Consider the following 24,362-nt stretch of genomic DNA (forward strand, 5'->3'; position numbering starts at 1 on the left):
AAATAACAGATAAACTAGGTGTAAAGGTGGAGGGCTGAGAAGTGCCATCTCAGTAGCAGGTACAAAAATAAACGTTGTACCCTGATCTAGAGTATTAATGTGGTACAGATCTTGCACTGCAGTAAATTTACTTTACACTATTTCACTGCAGAGAATTTTGCATGAGACGTTTTTGTGGCTTGACTAGCTAACAGCTGGTCAGTGTGGAGCCCCCACTTTTCACTGTGATAGCTGAGCGAGTATCAGGTCAGCGCAGAGACCCTGGGTACAGATTTGTGGATCAGATCAATGTGGGTGTACAATAACCCCCTTTGTAAAGGAGCACCAGGCTGATATCATGCTGGAAACTATTTAAACGGAGATCACATGTTGTTTAGGCATGCTGGGAGGAATCCCTTCTTAGCTCACTTAACAGGAAAGCTTCTGACTTTTTATAGACAATAAACTGTTTGTTGGTAGACCCAAGAAAGGCGGATTCTTGTATGAAGCGATACTTGAAGAATATCTTCTTCTTTTTTACAGGATTCTATTAGGGCATCGTAATAACAGATACTCAGTAAGCAATATAGTGTAGAATATAAAATATATATACTATGGAATATAAAAAGATAATCAAATAGCTCTGCTGCACTTAAAAGGAAACACTGTGAATTTACATTTATTAGAATACTTTTGCCCTGTAGTTGTGTTATTAGATATTCATTTATGGGAAGCACTATTGCAAGGCCAATCATGCGCTCAGATCGTGCTTGATGACTTAACATTCAGGTTTGAAGGGTGAATGTTATATATTTTAAAACACTGAAATATTGAATTCTTAATAATAAAGAAAAGAATTCTTAATATTATTGTGTAAATAAGATAGAGATATGATCTCTAAAACCTTGCAAACTTTAATTCTAACAAAATCTGTTCTCTTTATTCAAAGGTCTGCTGTTTTGTGCTGTGCAAGCTCCAGTATTAGTGACTGCTGACTGTGCTGTACAAGAGCCGGGACACGTTAACATGGCATCTTAGTTGTCACACTCGGTCCCCATTTGAATATGACAACTTTTCTGCCCTTTTTTTGTATCGGTTTGGCTTGTAGCAGTACGGTGTCTGAAATCCCGCGGGTGATCTTCCACTCCGTGCCCTGGGCCGCGCGCGGCGCTGTGCGCTTTGTGCGACAGACATCGCGGCTGGTGTGGCTTCCTCTCTCTGTTCCACTGAGGCTGTTTTCAGGGGCGTCTAGTTTTCCTGCGTGGGCCAACAGCCGCTGGAAGATCAGACAAGACCCCTCGGAAACACGAGCAGCCATGCCAGGCGTTGTGAGAAGCTGGGAATATTCAGCATGTGGTGGGTGGAATCACCCCCACACTTTCCAAGTCCCAGAAAGCAGCCGTCTCCCAGCAGAAGAGAGAACTGTCCTACAGCACATTGTGGCTGTCGTTTTTTGTCAGTAGATGTGCTACTGCAGCCAGCAGAGGCCGGAAACTGAAGAGCCTAATATTACAGTGGGAGATCACCAGTTTGGCAAATTTGACAAAGCGGAACTGAAACCGTTTTGACGCAGAGAGGATTGGATTGTCATGACCTCATTATGCCCTGAGCTTTCGCAACAATCATTTGCTGTGACTTGATCTGGAACAGGGATGCCCAGTCCTAGTCCTGGTCAGCCACAGTCCTGCAGGGCTGCATGCTAAAATCGTCAATTTCCAAAGACCTGAAACCATTCAAATTTGACCATGTAAGCTGGTAGGTTGCCCAACCAAGTGCTTGAGAGACCACAGGCTCTTCAATGACATGCAGAAACTGCGATCCAATTAACGGTTTTGTCATCGCCATTTAAAAAAACCAAACCCCTGCTGACAGAAACTGAAGCGGTGGTTCTTGTCAGACCATCTTCTGGTCCAGGGTGCTCCGCACTCTGCGAGGAGGTTTTTGTAGTTGTCGGAAAGAATGCTCAACACACTGGAAATCTCGGGCAGATGTTCTGAGATATTTTTGTCAACTCATTTGCCTGCACGCAAGGAAAGCGATGACTGCAGGGAGTGGGAGGACAAGACCCAGTGAAGACACGCCCTGCTTTCTTTCAGTCCGGCTGTGGGGGACTGGGGGACCAGCCAGCTGAGCTGTCAGTGCAGACTGCACTCAGGCCTGCGCGGGGCATCGTGATGGAGTATCCCTGCACTTAGAAAAGGAGCACAACTGGTCTTTGAGAGACAGTAAACTGACACAGATTTAAGAAACAATTGATCACCCGGTGAAATGTTTTCACTTTGTCTGAGAAGGCAGAACTGAGCTCGTACCGGCACTTTGACTTTTCCGTCAAAAGAGGAAAACCTGCTGGAGTTGGGGGAAATGTCCGGATTCTCAATTGTTCCTATCCCTTTCCTCATTTGGGGAACTCTGCTGTTTCTCTCTTTCTTTCCTTCGTATGATCTAGTCGGGTGAAGCAATATGAATGTTTTCATAAAGCATGATTAGCAAGCATGAGGTGTGATGTTTGCCAACGCATTGCACTTGTTTTCAAATGAGTGTAACTGCTTAACAGCACCAAAGAGATGACTAATAAGTAGGGCAAAATAATATTGTCATTATATTTTGTGTGAATAATATCAGCTTTTGACTTGGTTAATTCTGGATCCCATAAAACTGTAAAATATATGCCGGATTCAGTTAATGTGTGACATATTATCAAAATAAAATAAGGAGACCATACATATATTAAAAAAAGCAATTAATCTTTTAGGATTAAAATCTACATTTACTCTTAATGGCATACACGTTTATAGCCATTTCTAATGTGAAATGTGTCTAAAAAGTCTTTTCTAATGCTGAAAATGGTGATAATCCTATTGTTGGTTTATTTTTTCCTTTTAAAAGAGGGGGCAGTCCCTGTTCAGTGTCGGTTGAAATCCTCATGCACTAGGTACAAAGTAAGTGAATGCACGATGTCACGCTTCCACTGAAGATATTTCCTGTTCACAGCAGAGCTGGTAGCAGCAGGCTCATGCCACAGAGTATCATAAGCTCGGTACTTTGGAAATACTAACTGATGATGCACTGCAGGAAGATGAAGATTCAAAATGTAAGGTGTGACTAGGAAAGCAGATATGTTTTTTATTGTGTGACCATTCTAGAGACTGTTGACTCCTTCCAATGTGCGATGCACAACGTTTTTATCCATTCCTACAAAAACAAATAAAAGGATCAGATGTACAGATGTGTGCATTAGAAATCTAAAAGAGGAACTCATGTGAATGCTTTTGGTCGGACACCCCAGAGCCATGAATGAACAGCAGTACTGTAATAAGGTAGATGAATGCCTTTTAAATGACAGGTGTGCAATGAGTACACCTCATGTGATGGCTTTAAATGTTTAGATCAAAGCCACAGTGACTCTCCAAGGCCTACCAGTTTGGCTCCTGGCCACACGCTTGACTGGGTGACAGTGCACCTGTCATGGAATGTCTTCATGCTCTCTTACTCTTTCACAGTTTTCTCAGTGTTTGCCCAGATTTAAAAACATCTAAAACAGCTCATAAATCCCACTGTAACTGAGAAAGCAGTCTTGCAGTTAAATCTCTGTTTTTGTAGCCTGGCTTTAGAGAATGTGCTGAAAGGCACCTCCTTTTTAAGATGCTAAACTCCAGGCTTTGTCGCGACTGGTAATTGACTGGTAATTGCTTGCTCGTTTTGTGTCAGAGTATTGTGTTAGCAAAAGCAATAATTCAGTAGCACACAGTCACACTGTAAGTCGAGGTCCGGTCTAGTTTTTCTGCAAACAAAGCTTAATGAAGTGGAACAGCTTTGGCTCTTACTGCCCAGAGTTATGTGAAGTATTTCCTACCATGTGAAGAACATTTTGCCAGGCTGTGTGCCCAGACTAGCTTAAAACTGTCGAGCTGGGCGTTCTCTGGTTTCCCCAAAGCACTGTAAAAACTCTTATTTGCTTCAGCTCCATGTGTTTGTAAAAGGCCAAGTGCCAAAAAACATGCATTGATTCTCCTTAAGGTTTAGAACACATAATGTGCTTTTTCCACCATCCCCTGTGCTGCTTGTTGCCTGTTTACTGCTGTCTCTGTGGGACGTAACAGATTACCAACCTGCTAATTAATAGATATCCCCTTGCTTCAGGGTTTTTTCCTTTCCTCTTGTATTTTTTTTTTATTGTAATTTTTTTTTATATTGAGACACTGTCTTGCTGTTGCCTATTGAGAGAAGAATTTCTTAGGAAACAGTTGAAACTGAAAATGACAATCCATATTTGAGATGTTCACCTAAACAGAAAAGTACTCCTCTTGTCTGAGTACTCCTCATGCCTACAGTGCAGGATTCCAGTTCAGGTTGTGAAACGTTTTCTCCGCTGTGCAGACTCTCATCTCATGGCGCTGCTCTTGGGATAACAATCTCGGAAGAAGGGCAACTGTTGGGTCAGAGGAGGAAGGAGATTAGGCACAGAAATACAAAAAAGAGTGATTACCTTTTGAATCGGCTAGTAATGTCAAGCAGGCTAGGTGCCAGATCAGATACTGTCTGATCTTCCTCCTTCCCCTGCTCCTGCCGTCTGGAACAGTGCTTTCTTTTGGTAGTTACTTGCATGAGCTCAAGTCAGGCTGCGCAGCGCGTGGCTCTTTAACAAGAATGCCCTGTTTGCGCAACGCATCTGAAAAGCTCAGCCAGTGACCATGGGACCATCATGGGACCTGCCCTCCAGACGGAAGAAAAAGAAATGAGCACGTTTAATATTACGGGAACCCTTGCTTTGACGCAAGCGAAGCTAATTTCGCTTCTTCTCTGCAAAAATAACTGTGGCTGCTTTTGTGAGGAGTTGGCAATATTAAAAATGCAAGATATTGTGGCTTCTGTGCCTTAAGGTTGCTCAGGTCTGCACTGGGTATAGAGAAACCTCCTGGGAGCAAAACTGTAAGGGAAGCATAATTAAAAGCTTGTGCTATTGGTCTGCTCAAAATGTATTTAGGGTTGGCTTAAGACCTCCCTGGATTACTGTTCTCTTTTTAAATGGCGTAAGGAAATCCTCCTGAATTACACAAAGCTCTTGTTTTTAGGATTGATCCCCTGATAATAACACACAGGTGCTTAATGCAACCCAGAAAGGATTCGCAGTGCTGACGAAATTCAGCACAGGCTCGCCCTAACAGGTTCGGGGTTACACTGGTGCCATTGACTATACTGTGAATGTGATGGAAAGGCAACCCAAGTGTATGACAGACAGAAGAAAAGTACGAATTACTGTACAACGGGTGGGCTGGGAAACACTGTGCTGAACTGCAAAAGTACCTTGGTGCAGTGCCGTTCCTTGTTTAAACATTGCTCATTCCCCTATTTGATCACGCTTGAGGTTAATGTCGTTGCAGAGAAAAGGCTAGCGTGTGCTTGAGGCTTTGTGCCTTTGAGGAACTGAGACAGACAAAAACAGAAAAATTGGATCTTTTTAAATTCAGTTCTGTTTTTTTCCAAAGGAAGGGTCTGGAGAAGTGATCTTCAGCGAGCTGTGGTACAGCTGGCGCTAACGTGCTGGAGAACAGTGTTCACAGGGACGGGACGCAGCTCCCTGCCTCACTGCCCTGGACAGGACACTCTACTGCCGGGAAGGAAGTGACCGGCCGTCCCTCCTCACAGATTAATGAGGTCGTCCATCAGGGTGCGCCCTTCTTGACAGCGTGTGTGCTTCTGTCTCACGGTGTGGGCCCCCATTCCAGTGCTTTACTTGTGTGAGGTGGATTATCACCCAGAATACAGTCCCCCCCCACCCCCTCCAAATGGAACATCTGTTAAGCAGCGATATGAAGGGCTAGTCTTCAGTCGAACACAATCCTGCCTGTTGATATCGAAAAAGCCATGTTCATAACAGGAAGTGACTGGGATGTTTGCACATGCACGTTCAGAAACATTCTCCGCTGAGTATAGACAGTGCAGGGTTTTGCTCCCAGCTGATAGTAGCTGGCGGAAAATGTGCTTGATTAAAAGCGAAGCTATCCGTGAGCGCTTGAGCATTTTAAAACAATCGGGCAGCTATGGGGAAATCACAGAGATGCATTTGACAGTGGGAAGCTTAAGCGGCAAAAACAAACAAAAAAAAAAAGCAAACTGGATTTGTTTTCATGTTGGTAGCGAGTGGGATGCCAGCACCAAAAAAGGCACATGAAGGAAAGGGTTTTCTCTTTCTTTTAACAAAGCAGATGGGACGACCATGAACGTTAAAAAAAAAAAAAAGATTTCAGTTGTGCTATCTGGGAAAATGAAAGAGGCAACAAAGGAAAAAGTCAACAGTGAACACAGCTGCAGGAAAAAGCCCTGCTGTTTTATATTCAACAATTGGTATGAGATGAAAAGTGGGAGGTGGCAGAGCCCATTGATAATTCCGCAACGAGGTGCAACTCTGTCCCTTGCCCCTTTCTCCCTGTTGTGACATGCTGCGATTGGCACATGACGGGCGCCTGACGTTCACCTGCGGCTCAGCTCCGGCAGGCATTCCGGGCCAGTGACAAGTTCGCGAGAGGGATCTCATCTGCTTGTTCCTGTGCCGGAGAAAACTCCCACCTTATCCTACCTGCCTGGGCTCTCCGTGCCCTGGGCAGGCTTTTCCCAAGTGACTCGCGCCTGTCTGATTCCCCGGCCTGTGTTTTGTCTGCTGCTGTGTCCCGGCTTGTTCTTCCGAGCAGGACAAAACGATTGTACAATCAGATCAGGCATTCTGCGACATGCGGAAAAACAGCAATTACAGTAGGAAAAGCCGGATTTGTGATGTTTCTGTTTGTTTTTTAAATGGGAACGCTTTAGATCTTAGTGTGCGGCAATTAAGTACAGGAAACAAATCCCACACTCTGGAGCCAGTGTTCTAAGCTCGAGTCTAAGACTGGCAAAGAAATGCAGTAGTCTGATGTTTTCAGAATATATTTTTTAATATATTTAACATGACATTTAGTTTTTTTTTTTTTTTTTTAGCGCTTATTGAACTCCATAAGTCAATTGAGGACACACTTGCATTTGCAATCGCAGGCTGATGTATTTCTACGGTAGGGTGTTTACCGGACTAGCCTGAGTGAGCTTGCTCAAGGGCACGCCCACCCAGAGCCCTAGCCACTTCTCCTCACTGCTCTAAGCAAAAACTGCTGTCAGTGTGCTCTCTCTTGAAGTCTGCAGGACTGTGCTCATTTAATGTGTGCACATCCTGTGATTCTGTCATTAGGATTCTTGTCTGTTCATGTGGAAACGCAGCTGGCAGCTTCAATAAATGGCTGTAAACCACATGACCAGAAGCTGCTGGAGCATCTGTGTGTTCCTGTAACAAGACATCAGAGCCCTGCATGATGTGGGTCTGCTGGGAATTGGATTTCCTGCCGGTGCTGCAGAGAATCGTCTTCCTTCACTTGGAGTGCAGTCTGGGACAGTTTGAGGTTGCCCCACTGCTGCAGAAGATGTTCCAGTTTTTCTTACCTTAATCCGACAGTTTGCTTTCTCCACATTAGTTCTAGAGCGAGCCTGGCTGAGCAAGTGTACAGCTGGAGAATGGCTTCTGAGTTGCAACTCGGACTTGATCTTTTGACTGGAGCTTTCTGCCACAGGTGGCCCTTTGTTGTGTCTGAGAAAATGGCAGCGTTCGCCCACGTCATTGAGGCAGACGGAGAGCTTGCGTAGGAGCCAAGGCCCTCTTCCGTCTGCACATCGAAGAGATGAAAACCTTCGGCAAATGAGCCATCCAGAGGCCTTGGAAGGAGGCCGTGTTTAAAATCCAATATTCTCCGACACCCTCGAGGAGGAAAACTCCTTGAAATTCCCCTCCTTGTTCAAGGACTTTCTGATGAGAGCGGCCGGCTCGCCTGGCCTGGAAAAGACAGATGCGGGCTCTCGCGTAATTGCAGAGCAAACGGGAAGAAACACAAAACAGATACTGCAGTGTCCCAGCAAGGAGATGAGGGGGGTGATTGCAGAATGACACCCTCGCTCACTGATGTAGCAGACCTGCCATCAGTCAAAGGAGCTGTGGTTTGAGAAGAGGGCAGGTTGATTGGTCATTTTCTACAAGCTGCCCACGTCCTCTGTCCCGTCTTTTCTGCTCGTTGGTCTCAGTTTTCCCGATCCTTTCTGGTTTAATCTGATGATGTGCTGGAACTCGGATGAAAACTACAAATGCACAAAACCGTCCTCCTAGACAGCCTACCCTCGGCCAGCCGAGCCCTGGAGTCTGTGACCGTGGGCGCCGACAGAGAGACAGATTGATGGCTTTGACGGCAGCCAGTGACATTCCTGCTCCCACCACACAGACAGCATGGCTGGTGGGTGAGAGAGGGGGCACACCGGGGGGATGCGGGTGGGCTGGTCACAGCTACACGCCAGGGGAAGCCAAGCGCACTGTAAACGAGAGGAGCAGACGAGGCAGGAGTGAAATGCAGAATAAAAATAAACTCAAGGGCTCCAGGGAATGTAGTCAAATTCCTTTGCTGTAACTTATTAAGGAAAATACAGTAAGCATTCTGCACAGCGCATTCTGGAGATCACTGATCTGAGCTGCACTCGCGTTGGGCCTCCCAATAAAATCTCTCTGTCTGTGTAGATCGAACGTAAAGAAACGTAGTCCAGGTGTGTTTTAGGCTCGACAGCTGGGGAGATGGAACAGTCCGGTGTGTTTCGGAGCCGCGGGCCAGGCTGAGCAGAGGCGTGTCACAGCGGTCTGTGATGATCGGACGGACTGCAGATAGACTAGACGTTTCTGGGGCTCTGCAACTGGCCATCGGTCCAGGTCACAGCGGGGGTGCAACACGTAGGTGAGGCACCGGCAACAGAGGTGCCAGGGTGAAATGAAGTGTGCAAACGCGCTGACCGTCGGAGAGGAAGTGCGTCTCTTTTCCTCTTTCCCCCTTTGCCAGTCGGCCGCTCGCAGCGGTGCAGCAGAGCTGCTGAGCAGGACCCCTGATCGCCTGCGGCCCTGCGGCGACGGCGAGGCCTGGCCTCAGACGGGCGTCTTTGTTCCCGCCGACGGCCGGCTAATCCGGCCTCTGCGAGCGAGCCTCCCCTGAACAAAAGAGATGGAAAGGTCCGCCCGCATTCCTGGCAGCCCCGGCCGCGGATACGTCGGGGATTACATCATGGCATTGCCATGCCGGAGCTGTGGAACCCGCCGGAGCGAGGAGGTGCCAGGTCGGCGCTGAGCGCGTGTGGCATGGCCTTCCAGCCCTCCCGCGGCTCGCTGTTGGGCAGCGCTGGCAGCTCGGCAGCAGACAGGATGGGAGGACGCAACCGGGACGCTCCTTCAGCATGTGCTGTTGCCTTTCCTGGCGCGCGAGTAGTTCCCAATACTCGCATGCGTTCCCGTGCCTGACTGTTTGTTCCTACGGGATGGAAGACCCCCCCCCATCCCTTGCAACTCCCTTTCCACTCACAGCTAGTGGGTTAGTGGGATCTTGCAAAACTGCAAGGGAAATGTTTTGTTCAAGAGTGTGAAAGCTTTGGCTTTGAACTCGGGTGGCGTTTCATTGCTTTTCCTGTGTGGAAATCCCCTTGGTGGCATGATGTCAGACGACCTGAATTCCTGCTCGCACACGGTTTCTCGCTCGCCATCAGCCAACCAAAGGTTAAGATGTTTCTTAATCGCTTTTGGTATTACCTGGCAGAAACCTCTGAAATACCTAACTGGAAAACATTTCAGGCATTTGAAAGGTCAAATAAAATCTCAAGGAGAGAGAGAGAGAAGAGAGAAAACATATTGGCTGGACTTGTTTGAGAATCTTTCGCCTTGTCTTTTTTAGAATGGCGTGTTGGATGTTTTTGGAGTGACTTACAGCAGTATGTTTAATTCCCACTGTTTGTGAGCAGCTTTCCAAGGAATGACCTGTCTGTTGCGACTTATTTCTGACCTTGCATCTCTCATTGCCCACAGCCTGGGAGAGGAACTGATGTTGTGTGTGGACGCTGCAAGGAGCCCAGTGTGGATCTGATCCTCTGAGGTTCATCCGTGCAGAATTAATTCAACATGTTTGAAACCACTGCTAATACCCCACCCCTCCAACCCACTTCCAAGGCAACCACAGAGTAGGAGCATGTGATTGTGTGTAGGTTCCTTATATTTCTCCTCTGGACGAGAAGTTGTTTTATGCTTCGATCTCTTTTCAGTAAAGGTGTTCTGGCAGTGCACAACACAGTGACCATTTGGTAGTTTGCAGTTAATTAATCCCAGGATCTCATCCAGCTGTTACCCAAAAGAAACCAGCGTACCATCTTCAACAACATGACTGGGTGGCTTGTTCCACACTCCCACAACCCTTTGGGTAAAGGTCTGTCTGTCCTTGGTTTTAAATGCACTTCCATGTAGTTTTCACTTGTGTCCTCTGGTGTATGTTTCCCTGCTCATTCTGAAGAACTCTGCTGGGCTGATTCTGTCGATGCCTTTGAGGATTTCAAACACTTGTATCGAGTTCACTTGTGTCCTCAGTTTAGGACTAAAACAGTCAGTTCCTTCAGTCTTCAGGGAAGACAGAGGTGACTAAGCTCTAAAAGACATGGACCTGAGTGCTCATTCTAATGCCATCAGCCTTATTTCAGCTTGTAAGTGTTTTCTTTTTTTGTCTGAAACCTGTTTTTGTACTGCACGTGTTCTGACACCACTATCTTTGTAATGTGGAGCTTGGCCCTTATGCAGGAAGGAAGAAGGAGCTGTGTAATTCATACGTGCATCCATTTACTGATTGGTTGTTTGATTTGTTGAGTGATAGATGTACTTTTTGGCTGATTGATTGATTGAATTTAACAATGGATGAACTGCTTTGATTGAGTGAAACGCTATAGTTGACCTTGTAGCATAGGATGCAACAAGCCTGCAAATTGTTATCTAATATGATGTAATGAAAAGATACCATGTTTATGGAAAATCTTTTAATTTTTCATTCAATTTTTTTCCCGTGGGGATGAAAGAAGATGGAGAGACAGATGTATTTCTTTTCAAAATTTTAGGAGTGGTTTCTGGTCCAAGAGCCCAAAACGTTGTGGAATATTAAGTGGTGCATTTTTGGAAATATGTTTTCTGGAGAAAATACCAAATGCAGTTCAAACACACTGAATGATCTTGTAATAATAGCCACTTTGGTGCAGAGAAAATATTGATGGCTCTTTCTTAAACGGTTCAGTGTGCTTTCAGCACATAAATAAACAGTTGTGGTCTCTGCCTTGTCTTTCTGGCAGCATCGGTTCAAGTGTCTGACAGAGGTTTGGATAAACTGCTGTCGGATTGTCCTGCTTGATTGCTGTGCTTCTGGGAATTTTCGAAGTGTGAGCCCCACCTAGTGGTTAGTAATTGACTGGAAGCTGGAAGTTGCTGGCGAGGAGGCTAAGAGACAGTTCTGTTTGGCTCCAAAAGCACGTCTGGTCCCCAAGATTGAAATTTCAGACCATGTGAATAAATGCCCAAAACTGATTCTTCTCTACTGGCCTCTGTTTTTCATTACAGATGTTCTTTTGGAAAAGACTGTCCAAAAGAGCTTTTTTTATTTTTAGCTTCAGCTAACAATATATAGGGTTTTTTTTTCCAGTTTTGAATGAAATCCACAGGTCCTCTAAAATGTCCTTCTGTCTGGGATGTCCTTAGTTCAGGACGTTATCATCGCTGCAGGCTCTGGGTCAGGGTTGGGCTCTGTGGGCATTAGGGGCTGCAGTGCTGTGTGCAGCCCCTCTGGTGCACCTACGAGCTGTGCCATGTGCCTGTTGGTGTCTCCCGAGCGCGCTGTGTGACCCCTTTCTGTGCTCGGTGCAGCTGGCCGGAGTCGGGGGGGGCACGGAGCATGGCTGAGCCCCGGAACGACGGCACCAGCAGCCTGCAGAGGAAGAAGCCGCCCTGGCTCAAGCTGGACATCCCCAGCGCCCAGGCCTCGCTGGACGAGCCGCCCACCTTCGTCCAGGTATGGCATGCCCGGAGGCTGATAATGCCCTTTCTGTTGCGTGTTCCGTTTGTTAATTGTTTTTTTTTTCCAGGAAGAAACAAAGACCATTAGATGGTATCATATACAGCAAATGAACAAATGTGAACATGACAGTCTTCGTACATAACAAACTGTCTAAATCCAACAACAATAGAAAAACAACAACGGTAGTGAAAGGACAGAGGAGAGGGAAGCCCCAATCTTCAGGGACTTTCCTACGTCTGGGTCGGTCTGCAAGCATCTTAGAAAAAGTTTAAAAAGGGGGTTGCTGGGCAGAATAAAATTGTGCAGCTGAGCCACAGAGGGAAAACCTCTTTTTTTTTTTTACATGGTGGAGAAAGTGCATCACGTCGCTCACCCAGGGAGTGAAGGTGGGTGCAACAGGTGCTTTCCATTTGAAAAGGAAGCTGGACTGACAATTGCCGATTGCTGTAGCATAAGCAAACCCTGAATTCGGATTGCTACACCGTCGCTCAGCTTGAGCACTTAATCACTGGTGCCCCCCGGTCCGGTGGTCCCGTGCCCGGTCTCTCAGCCTGTGTCCAGGCTCCTGTGTGCCCCGTTCTCCTCACTCTTCCCTCTCTGTCTTCGCCAGCCGTTCAAGCGGCAGGGATTCCTGAGGAGCATCAGCATGCCGGCGGAGACGACGCGCCTGTCCTCCCCGCCGGGAGACCCCCGCCGGCCCGCCCTGCAGCGCCAGCCCTCCATCACCCAGAGCATCAAGAGGTAGGCCAGCCAGGCCGGTGTCCGGTCCCCTCTGTTCCTCTCGGGCAACGGCCCTGGCACCCTGCACGCTGGAGACGCTCTGCTCCAGACTCGCAGACACGGCGGCACGCTCCGAAACTCTGACACTGACGCCTGCATATTGACACACGCGCACGTGTACGCTCACAGGCACCGGGACCCCGTACCCACACTCGTACAGTAGGCTGGAGCGAAGAACAGGAGACCCCACTGCTTCAAGCACCGTTCGGCGCTGTTCCCTGATCGCATGGCATGTCTGTAGCAAACATTACACAGCTCTGTCAGCAGGGGGCAACAGTGTCAAATATACCAATAGGCATATATTCACAGGTGATGATCTGATTCTGCACCTTCCCATCAAAATATTAGGAGTTTTAATAAAAAAAGATGCATATTTCCTTTTACACTAACGTTTCAGTTAGGGCGGTCCTTGTGTGAAACAGCATAGACTGTGTATTTGTGCTTGAGATCCTGAGATCCCGCGATTATTTCTCCTTAATGCTCGAGCCCTTGTCTGTTCCTCTTCGAGACTGTGGGACTGTAGTTTTGATTCCATTCGGTTCAATGGAGCCTAACCAGTCTTTGCTTTTATTGATTAATCTTGTGTGCATCAAAGGACATATGATGGGAGGAAGAGTGATAGACCATGATCCCACTGTGTATTTAGTAGACTCTACCTATATAAATGACCTAAGACAGCAAAATGCTTAAAGAAAGTGGGACTGTATTATTTCTTGCCTGGCTGTTTTGCATTTGTGCGTGTGTCAGTGTGGGCATGCACAACCATCAATGTAGGGACCAAATGAGAAAATGTCACCACACAGATAAGACACTTTCACTAATTAAAGTAAGTCTGGGGAACTCTTCACCCCATGTCTGTTTTCTCAGCGTGGAGTGTGCAATAGGAATAGAGAACAGAGAGTCAGTGAGATGCTGTTTGGAGTCTGTCTGCCTGTGAGTGTCTGTGTGTGAGCATGAGCACACCTGCCTCACCGCCTGTGTTACTGTCTTCTCCTTTACTAACTTTGCATGCCCTCTTTCTCTTCTGCATCTCACTCCTTTTCTCTCTTTCTCTCTCTCTTTTTTCCACCCCTTCCCTTTTTTTTCATCCCCCCTCCTGCTTTCCTCTCTGCCCTGCGCCCCCTCGCCCCCTGGCGCCAGCAGCAAGAGGGTGCACTTTGAGCGGATTAACACTGTGCCCGTGAAGGGGCACCGCGCTGCCCGCCGGGCGCGAAGGAAGCCACAGTCCTTGTCCAAACTCTTCCTGAGGTACTTCCGGGGGAAAGGGGAGCAGCCCCTCAGGCAGCAGGGCTCCACAGGGAAGCGGAGGGTTAACATCTCTTGAGCGTTTGCACTGTTCTTAAATAAAAATGATCGGACCATCACAAGTCTACCGCTGGGATTCAAAAGAGTCATAGGCTGCTGAGCATATACTGATGCTGATTTTCTGAAGGTGTCTAGCTGTATAAATGCTGTCCAACCTGGCGCTGAGTTTGGGTCCCTGTATGATCTGAACATGCACGATTCGAACCCAGGCAGTGAAACTGGGTGTGCCCAGGGGGTGGCGCACAGTTGGTGGAAGGTCACTGGGTTTGGGAGGGTTTAAGTCAGTCAGGGTATCCAGAGACTTGCAGGGCACAACTGCTCGCTGGGATTGTCCAGGTACTTGTCCTTCTCTGGTTCAGGCTGTTCCCTGTGGATCAGAACTGCTAAACCAACACCCACCCACCCACATGTGATGACCGCTGACACTATGCTGTAGAAGATGCTTTCTTCCTGATGAGACGTTAATCTGAGGTCCTGACTGCCTGGTCATTAAAGATCCCCTGGCACTGTTAATTAGGCTACGGGGTATATTACTCACAGAGGGAAAAAAATAGGAGAGACAAGGCCCTTCAGGATCAGGGATGGAGACCTCAGTTCTAATGCCATACTGACTGGTGAGTGTAAGGCAGGTCCTTTTATTATCCTGGTCAATTCCTCAGACCTTGTGTAGTTGTGTGGTAGATGCTGTGTCTTGTAGTTAAAAAGCACGAGCTGTTCATAGCAGGAGGGGGAGAGTGCCACTTCAGTGCCATGCCAGGGCCTGTGCAGTGAACAAGAATTTAGGCAAATCAAATACAGCACAGTTGCAATAAACGTTAGCAGAGCTGGGCAAGACAGGAGCACTTCAGCTCCCGTGCAGTTTGAACACAGGCATAGAATCCTAATCGTTTTCTGTTTTGTAAGGTCTTCATGCTCTCCTGACAGCAGGTAAGACGTTGGGAGGACATTTCCTTAAGTGCTGGAGGCATACTGCAGAAGTGTATAGGAGGCTGCAGGCCAGGGAGAGTTTGCAAACACTCCTGTCATGCATGGAGGAAGGACCTTCGTTTAGGACCACAGCCGGATCGCCCTGGCAAACTGGGTATCCAGGACTGCAATGCATGCAGTGTTTTTAAAGGCGATTTCATGTGGGGGGAGGGTCTCTGTGCCAGGTCAACTTACAAGGAGCTCTTGTTCATCCACAGGTGATGCACGTTCAGTGTCTTCCAGCTAGCGGGCCAACCAACTTGGCAGATTCTGCTGACGTTATCTCATCTCACCAGGGGGAGAGAACAGGCTGTTCTGCAGCCTTCGTGTTGCGCAACCCTACAGTGTGGACTTGCTGAGACATGCAGTCGCTCGTGGTGCCTGACAGTCAGCGGCCCGCGACTCCTGAGTAGTGTGGAGCAATGGGCAGGGTTCTGGACTCTTAACTGAAAAGGTTATAGGTGCAAACCCTGGTTGAGACACCGCTGTGATACCCCTGAGCATGGCACTTCACCTGAATTGCTCCAGTAAAATACCCAGCTGTGGCAATAGGTGCAGGTTTGCAGACATTAGCTCTTCAGTGCCAGAGCCTGTCAGCTTGTGATTATGTTCTTGCTAGACCAGTCGTGGGAACCCAGTCGTGTGCTTTTTCTAAAACGTGGGTCCTACTCAGCCAGTCTGAAGAAGTTACATGGGCAGAGTGAGCCAGTCACGTATTGTTCCCTCCCCCCTCCATTTATATGCACGTTAACAGATGAGCAGAAGGAAAGTTATGAACAGGAGAGGTTGGGTCAGGACACCATGTTCATTTGTAGATTAATGGTATGGATTCAGGTACTGTTTCTTGTGATCGTGAGGGAGAGAAATTAAGCATTGTGCTCGGTTTAGAACCCCCGGAAAGGGCCTCTCAATATGTTTACTCTCACAGGAGGCTGAAGCGGCTCTAGGGGCACAGCAGGATCACACAGAAGGGTCGTGTTGCAAGACCATTGTAATTCTTGCCGTTTCCAGCAAGTCTTGCAATTAGTGGAAAGAGCTGTTTTGGGACCCCTGTGATTATTAAGAGAATTAACGCACATAAATACCATTGCGTTGAGTAATACTGCCTCTAGGAACCAAACGATCCAAATGATCTGTTGTAATGGAAAATCATGTTTCGCATCTTTCCAGTACAAACCCGGGAGCGACCGTTTGCCCTGGCTCCCGGCAGTTATCAGGGTCAGATCCCCAGTCTGTCGCCGCATGTGGGCTGTTTCAGAAAGGTTTACTGAGCAAAAGCTGCTTTGGACACTGAGCTGTTTAGCTTAATTGGATTCAGTGCTCACTTTCTCTTTCCAGACCCGAACCATTTAAACTCTGAAGGTAGGATTAATCACGCCGGAGTGCCCTCTGCTCCGTACACGTGTGGCGGTCTGGTGGGAGCCCTGAGACGTAGAGGCCTGCCTTAGGGATCGGGATCGGGAAGCTGTGAGCTCGTCTCTGCTGGGGCTTGCACCTTAAAAATTCTCAGCCACTTTATTTGAATCTATTTTAAGCGACCCAGGTGTCTGACCTGGGATATTGTGCAGAATTGGATTCATAATGTAATTCAATTCCACTTCTTAGAAGTGCTTATGATTGATGAACAGTACTTCAATTAATATCTATTTTTATTTGCCATTTGAACCCCAGAACCTAGGTCTCCCTCTCAGCACAACCCCAGGTAATGCTGTACATGTCCTAAATTCATGTTTACTACATTAGCATTAAAGTAGTAAAGTATAGAACAAGCTCAGTGTAGACAATGAGCAGTTTAGCACTGAGGGAGGGCTGAGAGGTTGGGCATTATTGTTAAACAGTAGTAATACTGTCCAGTATGTACAATAGCAATATGGGTCAGACTGCAGTATGCAATGCTGCCGTGCATATCTTTGTTTCATGGGTCTCCGAACAGTGAGGCTAAGGCATTGTCGAGGAGAGCAGACCCTTCTTAAATCCTTTGGGAGTGAGTAGCAAACTGGAAAGGTTACTTTTCATGCCCTGGGCTGTGTTGCTGTGTCCTGGCTAAATTTAGCACGTATGGAGTGGTGCTGCAAGGCAGGCTGTGCTTCCAGCTGGTAGCTCTAGGGAAAGGTGCTGCTGATAAGAGGTTGTGTTGGGGCGTACCAAGTGATCTGGTCAAATGTTTCTGGAAAAAAAGCTGAACAACCACAACGGGTAGCAGGCGCTAAAGGTGATAACACCGGACAGTAGTTTACTCTTAGCTGCACTAGCTTAGAGCTCCTCTCCCCTCTGCGCTCTTTAACCTTGTCATTTCGCAGACTCTAAAGGCCACCCTGAAACGTCAGTTCGTCTCTTCCAAGTGACGCGAAGGTGTTGCTGCAAAAGCCGTGACGAGCGGTCAGCGGCGCGCTCTGGTTACCTCTCAGCACATGCAGCGCTGGCAGATCAAACAACGTGGAAAATAGTACTCTGCTCTGTCATTACAGCAGCTGATGATGTCTGTAACGGCCACCCCCTATCCCGCCAGCTGCGGCCTTAAAAGGTTTATCAGCCATCAGCCAGTGGGCCCACAGTGTAATGAAGGGCTCGCCAGCTCTGTTATTATTGAGAGCGCTCGTTTCTAAACATCCTGAGCATCCTGGGCTCAGCCTCCACATTCTCGCTAGTATACACAACACCCCCCCGCGCTCCCTCTCCACGTTCCCCACCCTCTCCGCTGAGGGCGGGACACCGCTGAGGGGCCCAGTGTCTCCATGATAACAATAAACGGAGCGCAAACTCTGGAGAAGTGCGAAATGCTCTAAAAAGAGAGCTGAGCCTTGAAGGAGCTTTGCTGCTGGGGGCTCACTGTCACAGCGCCGTGCGTGGCTCAGGGCTGGGAAACTGGATTATTCTGGAGCAAGACGGCCAAGCAGGTGAAGCTGCCCTCTTTGTTGTAGTTGTTGTTGTTGTTGTTGTTGTTGTTGTTCAGCTGTTCTTTTTGGAGCTGTTTGGCCCAGTGCCTGTGGTGAGGCCTCTGCTGGCTTTTCAGCTGGCCAGCAGTTTCGCTGTAGAAAGTCGTCAAGCAGGAATTCTGGGACACACCGTGACTCTTGGGTACATGGTGGGGTGACTCCGGGGCCGGTTCGAGATCAAAGCCTACTCCCCTGCAGCCCTGCACGGGTGGCGCACTTATTCCGGGGTCCTGCGGCGTGGACTGGGCTCTGTTTCTGGTACTGGGCTGCGTTGTCTCCACACTGCTATAGCGGAGAATGTTCTAATCAGTACATGATGCCGGGAATGTAGCTACAGTAGTTTAGAGGCTCCATCCCTTATTCGACAGATGAAACAATCTCACGTAACATCGTTTTTTTTTTCTTTTTCAAAAGTCGGCTTTGGCCACGAAGGTGGTACAAAGTCAAAGAACAGCTAGTAATTCTCTCGGCGTGCTCATGGGAGCTCAGAAGTTGTTTTGCTGCAGTTGTTGTTGTTGTTACAGCTCTGTATACTCCCCTGATTTATTTTGCAAAGTGAGCCAAGCAGGAAGAAGAGGGCGCGTGGATACCTTTACCTGGAAACAGCAGCGGTTTGCACCTGTGTTCCCTGGCATCCTCGCTATTGAAGTCTGGCTGCGACACTGCTGGCGCCTGCTGGACAGGGGGAGCTGCTGGCCGGTGGGCTCTCTGGGGCAGGACTGCGCTGGACCCCCCGATGAGTGTGAGCTCACAGTGTCGTTGTCGCGGCAGGGGCACGGCGGACTGGTTCGGCGTCGGCAAGGACAGCGATGCCACTCAGAAATGGCAGAGGAAGAGCCTGTGGCACTGCAGCCAGCGCTACGGCAAGCTGAAGGCCCAGGTGATCCGCGAGATGGACCTGCCCAGCCAGGACAACATCTCTCTGACCAGCACCGAGACGCCCCCTCCTCTCTACGTGCCCCCGTCTCAGCATGGCATGCAGAAGGTAGGCCGGCCTGGTCGTGCGGTTTGTATTGCCAATCTTCAAATTGACAGGAAATTTCTGAATGCCAGGGGAACAAATAATCTAAATCACCAAATCTAATCACTGAATTTGCCCATTTAATACTTAATTCTTACCCCGCAGGGTATACGCAGGGCCAGAGAGCAATTCAAATGTGCCACTAAGTTCTTCGTTGATTGTGGCGGGATTTTAATAGATAACGACGGGAGGAAAATATTTTAAAAAGCAGAATTCCTTATTATTCGTTTTAAATTGGCAAGTCGGGCAATCTGGCGCGCAGGTCCTCGTGCGGTGTGACGGCATTGTCGTTCGCACCCGGTTTGTGTCGGCCGCGTGCACAAGCGTCCTCCTCTCTCTCCCTCTCGCCGTCTTGCAGATCATCGACCCCCTGGCGCGGGGGCGGGCGTTCCGCATGGCGGAGGAGACCGACGGCTACAGCGCACCCCACACGCCCGTCACGCCCGGCGCCGCCTCGCTCTGCTCCTTCACCAGCTCCCGCTCCGGCTTCAACCGCGTCCCGCGCCGCCGCAAGAGGGAGTCCGTCGCCAAGATGAGCTTCCGGGCCGCGGCCGCGCTCGTCAAGGTGAGCCCGCGGCCTGGAGTCGCGCTCAGGGCTGGGCCGGTCTCGTCAGGACGGTCTGCGAGAGCAGGCCCCGTGGCTCACCCAGCTCGGGTGATCGCAGTCCCATCTCTCACCTCTAGAGTCACGTCAGCACAGGATTACTGGGGGCTACCCCTGCGGGGGCTAACAGGGGGAGCCCCTGCCCTGAGAAGAGGGGGCTCCTGGGGTCACCAGTGCTCCGGGTGTGCCTGGAGGAGCCGGTGACCTGCCCTGTTGTGCCGTGCTGGGTGCGTGTCAGGCTGGGGCCCAGTGATGTGCGAGAGAGCTGTGTGTGTGTGTGTTTCCCCAGGGCCGCTCGCTCAGAGAGAGCACGCTACGCCGCGCTCAGAGACGCAGCTTCACCCCCGCCAGTTTCCTGGAGGAGGACACCGTGGACTTCCCAGACGAGCTGGACACCTCCTTCTTTGCGAGGGTGAGTCCGGCCCTCCTCCCCCCCTCTACACCAGCCCTCTGTCCCTCCTTACTTTCATTTTATATCTAGCTCCCTGCGTTCATGCTTCCTGGGAGACTGGCACTCTTGTGTTGCAGCTGTGCCCCCCGCTGGTATAGCAACTTCTGCGGAACAGTTTTCAGAACACTTTAAAACTGTGTAGTATTTTTTTTTTAATCCAGTTTAAATTCCGATTGCCAGAAAGATCGGAGCATTATGAGTCAGTTGGCCAGTCTTCCCACGCTTATGCCTGTCGGGGGGGCTGGAGGAGGCAGGGAGAGGCTCTCATCTCCTGCAGCGCTTCTGTCACCCTGACCTCTGCCCTTGTTGGTGCAGGATGGGCTCATGCATGAAGAGCTGTCCACGTACGCCGACGAGGTGTTCGAGTCGCCCTCCGAGGCCGCCATCAAGGAGGTGGAGGCGGGCAGGGCCCCGGATGAGCCGGATCTCACGGGCAGCGCCCTGGACAAGACGGAGCTGGAGAGGAGTCACCTCATGCTGTGAGTCACTGTCAAGAACCGACAGGTTGGATAAGAGGCTCCTGTGCGGTGCCGTGAACACTGCAGAATGCAGAGCAACACTAGGACTAAATCCGAGAGAGACGTGGTTGGATAACTGGTCCAGGAGTGGGAATCTGCGGAATCTGGTGCACGTGAGAATGTGGTGGCTTCAGTGGGAATGCGTGCGTGAAACAGTGGGTTTGGGAATTGCGCGGAGGAGTGTGGGACGTGACAGTCACGCTACTCCGTCTTCATCATCTACACTCGAGGCCCAGGAAACCGTGAGAGACAGCCCAGAGATGACACAAACTAACCTCAAACCAGCCACACGTCAGGGGAGAGTCACGACTGCTATCATTTGAACAAGCAGCATTGTATTAGTCAAGCCTATTGTTTTTAACTGTTTAGGTTTTTGAGTTGTAAAGATGATGAATTAAGCAAATTGAAGTTTATATTGAGTATAATGCAGAAACAGCAGGCTCTTGACCCTACTGCTACTACTACTCCACTACTCCACAGTGGCCAGATGGATAAAACACTTTAAGTGTTACATCCCTTCAGTTTTCCCCTCACAAGCCCCTTGCGTTTCAGGTTTTGTCTTCACAGTGCAGTGTGAAGACACTGAAGCCGACAGTGTGGTTTAAACCACATGAGTGCATTAGGTAACACTTGAGGTGTTTAAACCCAGGACACATATTCAGCCAGGGCATGTGTCTTGATATTCTGAACTTTAAATACTGTGAATGTCACTGTTACAGCTGCACTATGGCTCCATACTCTCACACTGCTGTCTTGGAGTATTATTATACTTCTGTGGGCTCATTGGTGCTTTGTGGTTGGGTTAATTATGGCTTTAAGCATAATTCAGGTGCAGCATTAAGATACAGTGAAAGGGGGTGACTTAAACATAGGACAGAGGCAAACCTTGTATTTCTTCCACTCAGTTTGCAGTTTTGTAACATGATTCACATTTGCTTTGACATCTTGTATGGTGTTAGAATATGCTCTGTTCTTAAGAGCCTCTGTGTCATTGTATAAATCTGCCCCTTTGCTGTTGGCTTCTGGTTATCTTTTGATATTCAGAGCAACTGCAAGTACAAATAAATCCCACAAGACTCTCAATTTCAAAGCAAGACAGGTTGTGTCAAGTTCAGATTTAGCACAGAACAGCTTTTCAAGATAAATATGAGAACACAGTAAGAAATCCAGAAGAATATTAAATGCAGCTTCTGCTGGACCAAGAGTTTAATTAAATAAGTTGGTCCAATGGTTAAGAAATAACCATGTTATTGTTATTGTCAGGCCTAGGTTACCAATAAGCTTTAACTCTGCTGCTGACTTCCTCTGTGCTGCCCTGAGTAACCTTTTAAACCGCGTCCTTCAGGTGAGACATAAACCCCAGTTCTTAAGTGTGCAACTCTGCAGGAGCAGCATTTGACACACACCTTGCTCCTTAGTTTCAGTGCACTGCTGTGCATGAAAGTCCGCTAAATAACACTGCGTTCTTTACTTCTGCAAAGACCTTACAGACCCTACCCGTGCATCTGCGACACCACAGTCTGCTCTTCATTTAGACTGCACGAACAGCGCTCATTTTAAATGAGGAGCTTTGTAAAGTGCTTTCCTGACAGTGGCTGGGCAGGGCTAATGATGGAGGTGGACAGTAAGGGTGTGTGGGAGACTAATGGAGCTCATTAGAGGAACGTGAGCTGGCAGTGGTAAAAACACAAGGACTTAGGCGCTGGGTAACTGCTTATGCATAGAAATAAAAAACTTTTCCATTTTTCCATGGCTCATAGGTAAGTTAATAATTCTGTAATATCTTGACAGAATGTAGAATTGTACACTTTACTGGGTGTGTCTTAAGAGATACACTACTGATTCTCAAGTGGAATCGAGATGATTCTGAAGTCTTGAGACGTTTTGTGACACCTGCCAATGACTGAGGTAGATTGCTTTAATAACTTGGGGAAGATGGAGTGGCAAAGTGAGAAATTACTTCACTATGTGAAAAGTAAAATCTTGAGATGTGAGGTTGTTCACAGCCCAGAGTGGAATCTACCCAGGAAAAGGGAGTTTCCACCCCTGTCCTGTACGTGTGCCAATGTGCCAAGTGATCTTAAATTATATATACAGGACCTTATCTGAAGGACAAAACCTCCTCCAGCACACTGTCCTGGTCTTCATGCTGGGGAACAGGTTTGGAAATTTTAGTCAGGAGGAAAGGGCACTCCCTACTGGTCAACCAGCACCACTTACAACTTTTGAGTTGTAAAGATGATGAATTAAGCAAATTGAAGTTTATATTGAGTATAATGCAGAAACAGCAGGCTCTTGACCCTACTGCTACTACTACTCCACTACTCCACAGTGGTCAGATGGATAAAACACTTTAAGAGATAATTGCAGTTCATGTATGGGCCAGTAATACAGGTACCTGGCATGTTTGTGACCTGTCCTGTCCAGCCAGTGAGTCTCTATATTAACACCCCGCCGCTCCACCTCCCTCCCCGCACAGACCACTGGAGCGAGGCTGGCGAAAAGGCAAGGAGGGCAGCCTGGTGCAGCCCAAGGTTCGCTTACGGCAGGAGGTGGTGAGCGTGAGCGGGCAGCGGCGGGGGCAGCGCATCGCCGTGCCCGTCAAGAAGCTCTTCGCCAAGGAGAAGAGGCCCTACGGGCTGGGCATGGTGGGGAAGCTGACCAACCGGACCTACCGCAAGCGCATCGACAGCTACGTCAAGAGGCAGATCGAGGACATGGACAACCACAGGTACCGAGCCGAATGGTGTCCCGTGACACAGCGGCATCCCATGACGTGTCCAGATATCCCCCTCACCTGGTTCCCGTAGGCGTTCCATGTTCCCCTCGGAAATGCGAGTGAATTTTGCAGGAACCATGGCACCACTGGAAAATGTGCACCCTGCTCTTTAATCCTCAGGAAATACACCTCCTTCCCTACGGCGCTAATTCATTCTGTAGTATTGGAACAGAAGTGTATCGGATGTGAAAGGATTTTGGGGATCTTCTTTTTGCATGTAAACGTCTGGCTAATTTTTTTTCAGACCGTTTTTCACGTACTGGATAACGTTCGTCCACCTGCTCATTACCATCCTGGCGGTGTGCATCTATGGCATTGCTCCTGTGGGGTTCTCACAGCACGAAACAGTTGATTCTGTAAGTGTAGCTTCCCTCTTCAAACACCAACCTCCTGCAGTCAAGCTGTAGAAGGACATTTATATGTGATACTGAGATCAATTCTCAATTCAAGCGGTTTTATATTCCTATATACAAATATAAAGGTTTGTCTCCGTTATCTGAAGGAGGGAGAATCATAACAGCCTCTTCTTCTTTTCAGGTTTTAAGAAATAAAGGGGTTTATGAAAATGTCAAGTATGTTCAACAAGAGAACTTTTGGATTGGACCAAGTTCAGTAAGTGTTCTGTTCTCTTCATAAAACAATCACTCTCGTTTATAATCCACACATTTTCCGTTACAGGTGTCTTAAACTAGTGTTAAAAAGCGCTGATTACAGTCGAATGATGTATAGTTCACAATCGGCCCACTGTGGATTAGATGTGTTTAAGATGAAATCTTGGCATTGGCTGAAAAGACCGACATGTGACAAGGCGTCTGTGGCAGCTGTCACGGAATGTCTAGGGTTATGTTTTTAAATTGCAGCCCCAGCGCTGATGTGCAGTTCTCGCTGTGTCCGGCAGGAGGCGCTCATTCACCTGGGGGCGAAGTTCTCCCCATGCATGCGGCAGGACCAGGAGGTGCACGAGCTGATCCAGCAGAAGAGAGTCAAGGAGCGAGACTCCGCCTGCTGCGTGAGGAACGACAACTCGGGCTGTGTGCAGACGTCCGCCGAGGAGTGCTCTGTGAGTCCCCCTCCGGCCTGAGAGGCCCTGAAGGAGAACCGG

The 24,362-nt window shown here is 48.5% G+C and overlaps 1 protein-coding gene across 6 annotated transcripts in view; it reads left to right on the forward strand.

Moving 5' to 3' along the window:
- The window catches only part of rhbdf1a (rhomboid 5 homolog 1a (Drosophila)), a 45,542-nt gene that overhangs the window by 14,799 nt on the left and 6,381 nt on the right, over nucleotides 1–24,362 (forward strand). For 3 of the 6 annotated variants that reach the window (XM_088936266.1, XM_088936267.1, XM_088936265.1), the window contains exons 2-12: nucleotides 11,750–11,894; nucleotides 12,511–12,641; nucleotides 13,824–13,928; nucleotides 18,659–18,872; nucleotides 19,267–19,473; nucleotides 19,802–19,924; nucleotides 20,279–20,442; nucleotides 22,961–23,212; nucleotides 23,505–23,616; nucleotides 23,798–23,872; nucleotides 24,159–24,320. In XM_088936266.1, coding sequence (XP_088792392.1) covers nucleotides 11,778–11,894; nucleotides 12,511–12,641; nucleotides 13,824–13,928; nucleotides 18,659–18,872; nucleotides 19,267–19,473; nucleotides 19,802–19,924; nucleotides 20,279–20,442; nucleotides 22,961–23,212; nucleotides 23,505–23,616; nucleotides 23,798–23,872; nucleotides 24,159–24,320 — 1,662 coding nt within the window. In that variant the 5' untranslated portion in view covers nucleotides 11,750–11,777. The remainder of the gene's footprint in view (nucleotides 1–11,749; nucleotides 11,895–12,510; nucleotides 12,642–13,823; nucleotides 13,929–18,658; nucleotides 18,873–19,266; nucleotides 19,474–19,801; nucleotides 19,925–20,278; nucleotides 20,443–22,960; nucleotides 23,213–23,504; nucleotides 23,617–23,797; nucleotides 23,873–24,158; nucleotides 24,321–24,362) is intronic. The other 3 variants (XM_088936269.1, XM_088936270.1, XM_088936268.1) reach the window with 1 other exon arrangement.

Source organism: Atractosteus spatula, chromosome 18 (assembly GCF_055471065.1).
Source record: "Atractosteus spatula isolate fAtrSpa1 chromosome 18, fAtrSpa1.hap1, whole genome shotgun sequence".
NCBI classification, from domain to species: domain Eukaryota; kingdom Metazoa; phylum Chordata; class Actinopteri; order Semionotiformes; family Lepisosteidae; genus Atractosteus; species Atractosteus spatula.